General features: G+C 41.1%; 1 protein-coding gene across 1 annotated transcript in view; it reads left to right on the top strand.

Moving 5' to 3' along the window:
- Positions 1–12,041, top strand: part of PREX2 (phosphatidylinositol-3,4,5-trisphosphate dependent Rac exchange factor 2) — a 1,787,099-nt gene that overhangs the window by 1,732,165 nt on the left and 42,893 nt on the right. Inside the window, exon 39 of the mRNA XM_044066265.1 lies at positions 3,081–3,183. Within this exon, the coding sequence (XP_043922200.1) occupies positions 3,081–3,183 (103 nt within the window). The remainder of the gene's footprint in view (positions 1–3,080; positions 3,184–12,041) is intronic.

Here is a 12,041-nt window from a genome sequence, read left to right as displayed (position 1 = left end):
TTTTGACACCATCCTACATTCTGAAATTATAGCTAAACTCACTAAACTAGGTATAAATCCCTATGTCACAAGATGGGTTGCCAACTGGCTCACTGACAGAACCCACACTGTAAAAGTTGCAGACTCCAAATCTGACCTCAAAGCAGTAACAAGTGGAGTACCACAAGGTTCTGTCCTGGGACCTCTCCTGTTTGATATCTACTTCTCTGAAGGACAGGCTAACACAGTAGGCCTCTGGCTAATGAAGTTCACAGATGACTGCAAACTAGGAGCCATAGTCAAGTCCCCAAATGATGTGGACATCCTACAGAAGGGCCTTGCTGAGAGAGATGCCTGGTGTCAGAGCCATGGCCTCAAGCTCAATGCCAAAAATCGCAGTGTCATCCCCTTTGGTAAAAACTCTGTACCCATGAACTACCACATAGGCAGCAATCTACTTAACACCGAATGCATGATAAGAGACCTTTGGACCCAGGTGGACAGTAGTCTCTCCTTTGATAGTCACATCACCACAGTAGTCAGGAAGTCCCTCTACGTGGCACACCTCATCATAAAAGGGTTCTCATCCAGGAAAAAAGAGGTAATTGTTCTCCTCTACTTGACACTCATTAGACCCATTATAGAGTACAACGCCCCTTTTGGAATGTACCTCACAAGACATCTGCAGCAGCTGGAAAGGCCACAGAAGTACCTCACAAAGAGGATTACTGGCCTCAAACAAATGCCCTACACTGACCACCTCAAAAAACTCCAGCTTTACTCCGTAGCATATCGCCTACTCCGAGGTGATCTCTGCCTAACATATAAAGCTATGTCAAACCCAGAACTGTTGGACATGTTACACCTAAAGAAATCCCAATCCTTCCGAGCTACACGCTATAGTGACCTAAACCTTATCAACACAATAAACAGGACATGCTGGAGGGATAGATTCCTGTCTCAGAGACTTCCCATACTCTGGAACAGGCCACCCATCTATGTCAAGCAAAGTTCTTCATTAGCACTCTTCAAGAAAAATCTTGATGAGTGGATGGGAAATAGTAAATACACCCCAGGGATCACTTCTGTGTCTGTGCTCAACAGTGGCAAAGGAAAATAACTTTCTTGGGTGGCGTAAGCCAGGGAACCTTGTTGGCTAGGCTTACGTAGGCCCTTGAGCCGATAGCCTAGTACCTACCTATGAACCTATAAACCTATGAGTATCCCTGATGTTTAAGAATGAGTGTAGTGAAGGTGAGACTCATAGAGGGCATTTACGCTGATATGAAATGCCTTAGGTATTATGAGATGTGAATAAGACATTTTGTAAAGCACTGTATGCTAATGAGGTGTTCTTGTGATTTATAGTCCCATATCCTCATGGTACTGACATCCATTGTTGAAAGCAATGCTTCACCTTGGATATCTGAGCTGCAATCATGATCATGCCCCCAGCTTTCCCTTCAGTAGTTTGTCCAAGTATGCACAAGCATGTCTCTGACACACATATGAATTATGTCTCCGAGCAACCCCTTCAACAGTTTCTCTAAGTATGCACAAACACTAAAATAATACAAAATAAATTATGTTACCCAGTGATCACTTCAGCAGAATGACCATGTATACACAATCATTTGACTGACATCAAAAAGAAATATTTCCTCCACTGATCCCGACAGCAGTATGTCCAAGTATGCACAAGCACCAAAATGAAAGATTTCCCCCAACAATCCCTTCAGTAGTCTGCCCATGTATGCACAAGCACTTCAGTGACTCCAAATGAAACATTTCCCCCAGTGACCCCTTATGTAGTGTGCCCATGTATGCACAAGCACTTCAGTGACTCCAAATGAAACATTTCCCCCAGTGACCCCTTATGTAGTGTGCTCATGTATGCACAAGCATATCCCAGACACCAAATGAAATATTTCCCCCCACAACCCCTTCAGTAGTCTGTCCATGTAAGTACAAGCACTTCAGTGACTCCAAATGAAACATTTCCCCCAGTGACCCCTTATGTAGTGTGCTCATGTATGCACAAGCATATCCCAGACACCAAATGAAATATTTCCCCCCACAACCCCTTCAGTAGTCTGTCCATGTAAGTACAAGCACTTCAGTGACTCCAAATGAAACATTTCCCCCAGTGACCCCTTACGTAGTGTGCCCATGTATGCACAAGCATATCCCAGACACCAAATGAAATATTTCCCCCACAACCCCTTCAGTAGTCTGTCCATGTAAGTACAAGCCCGCCCTTGACACGAAATGAAACATTTCCCTCAATGATCCCTTTAGTAGTCTGCCCATGTCTCTGCAAACACTTCACTAACACCATATGAAACATTTCCCCTAACGATCCTTCATTAGTCTGCTCATGTATGCAGAAGCACTTCACTGACTACAAATGAATCATTTCCCCCAGTGACCCCTTCAGTACTCTGCCCATGTATGCACCAGCATGTCCCTGACAACAAATGAAACATTTTCCTCTCTCTCCTCACAACTCCATATTGTCCTGTTAAATTGCTGTTAACTGGTGTTATGTTCGTGGCCATTTACACGCTTAATATGCAAGTTAGCACATTTTAGGTTCATCTCTATGAATTGTAGTGATACTCAAAAATACAATGCTGCTCATCTGCAGATTGGCTGCCCCCCCCCATTGCTTAAGCCTTAAACATATTACACTTTTGCGATATGGAAGCATGTTTATAAACAAGGCCTCCACATTTACGTAGTCATCCTGAAAGTCAGTGATTTGCAGAACCCTGTAGTCACAGAGCAGCTGTTTTATGAAAAGCAGCGAAGACAGCCAAGAGGAACGTAATGTAAATGCTCCTTCCATACATGAGTTTTGATAGAAATCTGCAGCCAGTGCGCTCATTTACTGCACTTATAAAGATACGAATGGAATTAACCTTGCTGGTATATGCTGACTATCAAGAAATAACAAAGGACTCCTTGAGTATTTGCTTTGTTGTCATCTATCTGTATTTTCCTACGCTGCACTACCTGTCCACTTGAGCAATAAGTAATCGAATTTTCATGATGTGCTTATATATGGATTGTGTTTCATCTCTTTATGTGATCTCTTTCAGATGCACACTCAGTGTTACTGTAGAACAGGCCATCATCCTTGCACGTAGCCATGGTCTTCCTCCCCGCTACATTATGCAAGCAACAGACGTGATGAGAAAACAGGTAATTCTAGATTACTGCTTATTATTAAAGCATTTTCTGATAAGAGCCAGCTCTTCACACAGACTTTAGCAGACAGTGATAACAATATTCTACGTACAAGGTGCGCTTGATTCGGCTTGTGCCAGTGATTGTACTGCCTGATTGAATTAGTGCAGACAGCATTGTCATCTGGTACTTTAAGCAGATTGCAGGTGAAGAGAGTTCATTTCCTTCAAGGAGTAATCAGCTTTCACTGTCATACCGGTCCAGGGCTGCATACGTAATGAATATAACGAATGGCATTTCAAAATGGAATTTGAATAATATGACTTGAATCTCAAATTATGCACCAAACCGTAGTTTACAAGACCCAGGAAACAGAATCAGTTCAGGCTTAGTTTGTAGGCATAATTCTTTTCTATGTTAATGATCAAATGATTCATATTATGTAGTTTCTGTCACTTTAAGTTTTCGCTCTTAACCATTCAGCACTATGTGGTTGCTGTGTTTCATTGTTTCTTTTGGTATTATGAATGCTCACTACTGCAGGAATGTAATTAGATCTAATGGCAGATAATTTCTGTTATGCTGCTTTGTCATATAAAGCACTAAAATGAAGATTATGTCACTTCTAACCTTTATATGACATTAAAATAGAAAGGGTATCCAGAAATGTTCAGTAGCAGCTGAAATCTTTTTATGACATCACAATGTTTAGTGATTTAATTGCTGTTTGTTAACTGGGTAAGTAAGCTGGTTCATAGATCTGGGTAAGTAAGCTATTTCATAGATCCTTTCCAGCTACGACCTATGCCAAAGGCAATATTACAGACTGGTAAAATAGAACAGTGAAAATTATACAAACAAATACAAAGAAGTTTGTTCAAGCAGTGAGCATTAAATACAAATAACAAAACATAAGTAGTAAAAAGATACATTGGTAATAACTGGTCTGCTTTCAGAATTGTAACACTTGAACTTTGAAAAAAAAATAGGGTCCTGAAAATGGGGTCTAAATCAGAACATCGAAGTTTTAAAACTTTTAATGTTCTAATATCGACCAGTTTTAATCAAACGCTAAAAATAGCGAAGCTGAAGAACACCGAATTCTTTCCTAGGGAAAGAATTCGGTTGGCTGGTTCTGTGACTTCGCTATTTTCAGCACTGTGGTGGAGATTTACGGGTCGGGTTCAGGTAAGTGTGCGATTGTGTGGTTGTTAGGATTAGGGTGGGGGTTCGGTGAATTAGGTTTAGGGGCGGGTTAAGTGAATTAGGGTTAGAGTGCGGATTAGGTGAGTGTGCGATAGTGACGGACCTTAGGGTTAGTGTTTGGGTTAAGGTAAGTAGAGAGATAGTAGTGTATGTATAATTTAGTGTAGGGTTAGTTGTAGGATTATAAGTGTATGTGTGTGTATTGATGTTTTTTAGGTGTGCTTGTATTGTGTGTATGTGTTTCAGAACAGCGAATTTTTTCCCCAAGGAAAAAATTTGCTGTTCTGAATGTTCGATATTATGTGGTTTAGATATTTTAGGTTCAATGAAATAGCATTCGTTATTTTCATCTTTTGATAACATGATATAAACACTTGAAAATGTACATGGATGTATTTAGACAAAGCAGATTTGAAAGCTTGTAGGGAGTTTTCTTATTTCAGGTGAGAGCTATTCCGTAGAGAAGAGCCCACCTTGGAAAAAGCTTGTTCTCCTATAACAGATTTGAAAGGGACCCTAGATAGAGTAATCCCATTTGAATGACTATTTCTCAGGGAATAAGTGTGTTGTTTGACAGGGGGTATCCTTTTTAATGGTGGGCAGTAGTCATCATTTAGCACCTTAAATATCAAGGAGCCTGGAAGATATGTTGATCTCTCAGTAACAGGTAGCCAATTTAATTTTTTGAGTAGAATGCAGTGATGAGGTGGGGGGGGGGGGTCAGCAAGAAAAGCAAATCTGCATATATAAGTGAAGAAATGATAAGCCATATTCAATTTTGGGAAGAAGCACATTACTGCAAAGAGCCAGGCAGGCCTCAGGGGGGGAGGAGGTGAGTTATAAAACATTATGGTATAGTTTTAGCTGTGAAAGATCCTTGGTAAGTGTATTGTCAGTATGAATATTAAAGTTCATTGAGAAGTCCAGTGCAATCCTTAGGTATTTCTATTCAGTCACAGTAGGAATAATGTTATTAGGGATTATCTGATACTTTAAATACAGCAATTTGAGATAACCTGCTAGGGGACTGAAAAAGCATTAAGCTGGTCTTCTTGTGGTTCATGAATAGGCAGTTGTTTTCTACCCAGGTGAAGACATCACAGAATGACTATTGGAGGGAGCATTGCAGGTTAGGAGAGTGATATGATGAAGAAGAATTTTGTCAACATATAATGTTATGTTTAATGCGGATTTGTTTCTGAGGATACCATTAACGAGTAAGGAAGATCAAAGTGATCAGAAAACAGAACCCTGAGGCACACCTATACTGAGTCTGTCCATATGTGAGAATTGGTTATTTAAGAGGACTTGAAAGGTTCTGTTGTCAGGCTAACTTTGAAACCATCTAATTGTTGTTGTTGTGTCTTTCGGCTTTTCCCGGTTAGGGGTCGCCACAGCAGAACTCCAGTCCACTAATGATTGGTAGTTGATTTTTCCGTGCCAAGTTACCAGCTCTGACGCACAACCTTCAATGAAGGTACGCCCATTCACGCATGTCTCCATGCAGAAGAATCAAACCGGACAGCGTCTTACTATGAGGCGACAACGGTACCACAGCACCACTACCACGCTGGCACCAAAGCTGAAGTGCAGCTTGTTAAAAAGTAGCTTATGGCTTGCAGTTTTGAAGAATGTAGTCATATCAACAAAGATGCCAGCCTTGAGGAAACCACTGTTAATATTTGAATATGTTGCATCAGTTGCTGTCAAAAGAACTGTGGTAGAACTAAATGCATTTCTAAAGCCATGCTGTTTATCAGAGAGCAATTCATAGCTATTAATGTGTTAGTAAGAACTGTGACTCTACAGCCCACTATTTTAAGCTCAGTCAGCTAGCTACAGAATTCAAAGTGACAAGAAGAAAAATTAAACCTCATGATGACAGAGGTATCAATTGCTGAAATAAATAAGGTACAGACTGCAAATAATTGTGTCACTGTTAACAAAAAATAGTGGATGCATGCTGTTTTCCTCTCTCTCTCTCTATATATATATATATATGTATATATATATATAAATACAGACATAGATATATATGTAAATATATTGAGCCATCTCTCAAAGGCGAAGATTGCCAATGTAGTGATGACAAAGTATAAACATCTAGTTTCATTCTAGGGGGATTCAATGAGATGCTTCACAAACATACTTGCTTCACCAAGGATGGTTTACATCTTTTATTCCAAGACTTCCACATACTAGTGAACGGTCTTGCTGCACTCATTGTCCATCTTATGTACCTCCCAATATAACTTCTAAAACAAATCAGCCATTGGACCATGTCAAGGTGGATAAATTTAATGTTAGAAGTCTAACCAACTAATTGACACATCTTAAGGCCATCCTGCATTTGGAGAACATCCATTTATGTGTTTTTACAGAAATGTGGTTTAACTGTCTAGAGAGCACACCTACAATATCTGTTTTTTTATGTTTCTGTTCATTTGGACCCAATAGAAACTGTGGTGGTCTATCCTTATTTGTTAGAGACCACATTATATCGAGACAGATACTTGAGACCTTCATCAAAGCTTACAGAGGTTTAAAGCATGCTAAATAAGATTCGCTACCAGATCATAGGTGCTACAGAACCCCCCTGTGTCAAAAGAAAATCACACAGCATTCCTAAATATTCTTGATGAATTCCCTATAAGTAGGAACACTGCTACCTAGGTGATTTTAACTACCCAGTGATTAATTGGAGGATGATACCACCAATGTAGGATATGCACAAAAATACTTAGATTTTGTAAACAAGAACTCCCTGGACTAGATTGTTAATGAATCCACCAGAGAATGGAGTAGACTTGGCCTGGTCACAAGAAACGTAGCATCTATATGTACCATTCCCAAAGTATCCCCTCACTAGTCAAGTTAGCCCACAAACTAGTAACTTCTCCATCATAACCTTCAAAACATCTGAAACAAATATTACAGCATTTAAGGATTATAAATGTAAAAATCTCCTGCAGTTCTATGATGAAGTCTCATAATTTGAGTTTTGGGGGGTGCAAAAGGGCTTGCCCCATGCAAAAACATTGATGTGAAGTTGTCCTATCTCGCCTTCATTATTATCGGCTTCGAACCGGGCAAAAGCTCGAGGTCTTCAACCAGCTCGTGGCCTACTCCCTATCCCATGATGCACTAGTGCTTCCCTCAGATCTCGTTTGCCACTGCAACAGATCGGAGAATTCACCAGCTCTGGCCAGTGAATATTTGGATTTTTTGATACATATGTTTCCAATTCTTATTTTTATATATAAAAAAAATATATATATATATATATATATATATATATATATATATATATGTATGTATAATCACTACGTAATACCGAAATTCCACAATCCCGAGACTCTGAATCCCGAGGAACAGAATCTCAAGATTGTGGAATCTCGAAACTTAACAAAAAAAAAAAAAAGTAAAACATACAACAAACTATTCTAATATATGCCTGGGGCAAGCCCCTGCCCCCACATAGGGGCTGTTCCTCCCAAACCCCCTGCAACTTAAATATACCAACTCCGAGATAGCACTACAGTGGAGTGAACAGCAAAGTTCCCATTCTGCACTGTATGGCAATCCCCATTCACTACATTCGAGATTCCACAATCTTGTGATTCTGGTCCTCGGGATTCAGAATTTCAGGATTGTGGAATTTCGGTATTCTGTAGTGATCCCATCTATTATATATATATATATATATATATATATATATATATATATATATATATATATATATATATATATATATATATATATATATATATATGGTTTCACTTCATATCGTCGAAAGCTCATTTCATCAAATTTCAAAACAACGAGACCAAATCATCGAAAACTCAAATCATCGAAAACTCATAACATCGAATCTCAAATCATTGAAAACTACAAAGCAACTAGAAATGACATCCCACAGAGTTTTTACTATGTTTATGCTGGGGGGCAAGCCCCCTTGCACCCCCCCATGTGGGGGGCTCTGCCCTCCACACCCCCCCGTACAATAAATATACCAACTCCAAGGTCGCACTACAGTGGGGAAAAAGGTAATTTCCTAACCCCACTGTAGTTCGACCTTGGAGTTGGTATATTTAATTTTCGGGGGGGGCGTGGTGTGTGGAGCCCCCCCACATGGGGGGTGCAGGGGGACTTGCCCCCATCTGGGATGTTATTTCTAGTTGCTTTGTAATTTTCAATGATTTGAGATTCGATGTTAGGAGTTTTCGACAATTTGAGTTTTCAATTATTTGGTCTCACTGTTTTGAAATTTGATGAAATGAGCTTTCGACGATATCAAATGAAGCTATATGAATGTATAACTATATATATATATATATATATATATATATATATATATATATATATATATATATATATATATATACACACACACACACACACACACACTCTTTCTTAGTTTAGGATAGGCTTAGTTAACCTATTGTTGCACTTCGAGTTGTTGAAAGTGCTCGTTTTCTTCTGCCTTTTGTGGCCGTTTTTTTTTTATATAGGCCTTATTAATCTCTTTTCCCTGTATACTAGTGTGTTAATATATGTGTGAACATTTATCTTTCCCTTTATACTCCTTTATTCCCAGCGTGCAGTGTGTTTACTTATATAACCTGTGTGAGCATATATAATAGTAGTTTACATAAGTAGTTAGTGTATGTTTTACTTTTGTTATATTTACCTCTTTGTCAGATAGCCTGTTTAAATTATATGCCTGCTTCCTTTTGGTAAAGATTTGTTTGAATTAGAGAGCTTTTCTCATGTTTGTCTGTAAACACTGTTATTATTATTACTGTTATGATTGTATTTTCTAAAAACGTCTCAAGATAAAGACAGGGAGACTAGACAGTCCAAGCCTTCAGGGTTCAAGAAATGCCCTAAATGTGGTCCGAAAATGTCCATTACTGATGGACACATGGAGTGTACATTGTTTATGTGTGTTGCACTTCAGGAGACTTGTTCGATCTGCCACTCATTTAGCTCGCAGATTTTGCATGAAAGAAAGAATAAACTTGTGGTGAGTGGTTTAATTAAGTCTTCTTTTCAGGAGAAATTAGCCGAAGGTCAGTCCAGTCATTCAAAATCTTCGAAAAGGTCTTCAACTACTGGATCTTCGGAGCTAGCAAATTCTCCCTTATCCAGTAAGTCAAAACCAGACAAACATGCGACTTCGGCGCCATTGACCTTGGAATCAACGGTTGTCTCTATAAGGAGCCGATCTCCGGTACTGAAACCGGTAACTCCAATATTAGAATCTCCAATTCTGCAATCCATAGCTTCTTCGGCCTCAACTTCTCGGTCCTCAAGAAGCTTATCTGACATAGACGTGGATCGTGTGGTGCAGAAACTGCTTCAGACACTGGAGTTTTCCAAACTTTTGTCGAGGCCGACCCCTCGGGCCTCAGAACCGAACAAACCCCCCCTCGCTACTTCTGTTCCTCCTCCAATCTGACTCGAGGTTTCGGAGCCGTAGTGCTTGGAGCTGATGATAGTGGAACCATCGGTGCCGAGATCTGACCCAGAACTTTTGGTTCTGACTACTCAGACTACTTTGGTGCCGACCGAGGAGTCTAGGCAGACACTCGACAGTCGGGTCCGCCTACCATCTTGGTTCCTAGGGAATCAACTGTTTCTTCAGATCCAGGGTTCCTTTGCATCAGGACAGGGATGCCTTCGATGCCATGAGGAGAGTATTGTCCCCACAGACAACCACTTCATCAGGACCAGCAACTTCTTCCCCTAAAGCACCAGTGTCGACTTCTGCACCACAGGTTTCACAAAAGTGTAGAGATCCAGAGCCTCTGGTCACCCCATCGGGCGAGCCGTGCTCTTCTGAAACCTGACCAGGAGCTCCTACTGAGGAGGTTCCTTTGAAGAGGCTAAGCAAGAGGAAGCATCTGGATTCCCCACAGGAATCAGTCACTTACTTAGGTGAGTCAGAAGGGTCCCCACGGTCACCTTCAAAAGATATCTCCTTTGCAGATATCTTACAGATTCTCAAACAGAGGGGTGGCTGGCAGCCCATCAACCCAACTGACAATGAGTCAGTCTACCTAAAGGCTTTTAGGTCTCAGCCCTCTGCCTCTTGGGTGTCTCCGCCCTTCGATGAATTGATTGACTTAATTTGTCGAAAGGCATGGGAGGTTCCATATTCATTGGCATCTGTCCCTAGGAGGCCAAACAAGTTTATTACCTCACCACAGGACAAGGCCTTTCTTACCAAAGGAGACCCGGTTGATGCCATGGTGGTAGCAGCGGCCACCAAGAAGGAGTTATCCGAAACTTTGACGTCTGTTCATCCCCCAAATAAAGATTCCAGGATCATGGATGGGTATGGAAAGTGCATATTTACTTCAGCGGCTTTTCCCCTTAGGTCACTGAATTACCTTACGCATTTCACTAGGTTACAAAGATGTCTCTTAAAAGAGCTTGGAGATACTCTTCAAGGTTCAGTAGCTGCAGGGGTCTCAGACAAAGTATCTTCTCAGCTGTCTACCCTTAATTCCCTAGTAAATTCGTCCACGTGTCTGGTTTCGTATGCAGCTGATGGAGCGAGTAGAGCAGCAGCATCAGGAATTGCTCTTTGGAGACATTCCTGGATGTGCTTATTTTCATTTGCGGAGCCCTTTAAGTCATCCTTTATCAACACCCCTTTCGATGGCTAATCCCTTTTTGGGCCCAAGGTAAAAGAAACGCTTAACAGGTGTGAACAGGAGGGAAAGACTCTGTCTGCCATCAGAGTCTGTTTTTCCACCCCTACCAGACCTTACCCCAAAGGTCAGAAGGGAGGAAAAATGTGGTTCCTTAAAACTCAAGGAGCCTTTCAGGACACATGTGGAGAACCCCCCTTCAGAGGCAGAGGAGGTGGCAACAATGGAAGATGCCACCCACATGGCAGAGGGGGTTCGCAGAATCAGGGTGACAGGGAACAATTCTCTGGGAAACCCTACCAGCACTCCTGAAAGGAGGCCCTCCTGCCCTCTTGTGGAGGCAGTCGGGGGAAGATTATCTTTGTACCCAGATGCCTGGCTAAAAATATCAAAAGACAGCTGGGTACAAAGCATCATTTCCAGAGTTTACTCTATTCCCTTTCTTGCTCCACCTCCCCCCTGTAAACAAAATCCCGTCACAAGGAACAAGCAACCATAGAAGTTCAAAGATTGCTAGAAAAAAAGAGTCATCCAACCGGTCCCCACAGACCAGATAGGATCTGGAACTTACTCAACGTTCTTTTTAGTTCCAAAGAAAACAGGGGCTGGATACCAATTTTGGATCTCAGCAGACTGAACAAATCTGTAAAAAAGACAAAGTACCAGATGGTCATGCTGCAGTCGATACTCCCTTTTCTAGGTAAAGACAGTTGGATGTGCTCGATAGATCTCTAGGCTGCATACTACCATATAAAAATGGCCAGACCATCCAGAGATCATCTGCGCTTTTGGCTGGGGGCCATTCACTACCAATTTTGAGCTTTGACTTTTGGTCTCACTACAGCCTCCAGAGTGTTCACCAAATGCATGGCAGTAGTCACGGCTCACCTGAGACACCTAGGATTCCAGGTGTTTCCATACCAGGACGACTGACTCCTAACTGCAACCACCAAGCATCAATTCATACAAGCAAGGGACATGACCATGAATCTTTGCTGTCATTTGGGG

The sequence above is a fragment of the Protopterus annectens genome, chromosome 3.part1 (assembly GCF_019279795.1).
Source record: "Protopterus annectens isolate FY-2018-M chromosome 3.part1, PAN1.0, whole genome shotgun sequence".
Taxonomy (NCBI): Eukaryota; Metazoa; Chordata; order Ceratodontiformes; family Protopteridae; genus Protopterus; species Protopterus annectens.
The sequence above is the reverse complement of the archived record's forward strand: the minus strand, read 5'-3'. Positions and strand labels throughout refer to the sequence as shown.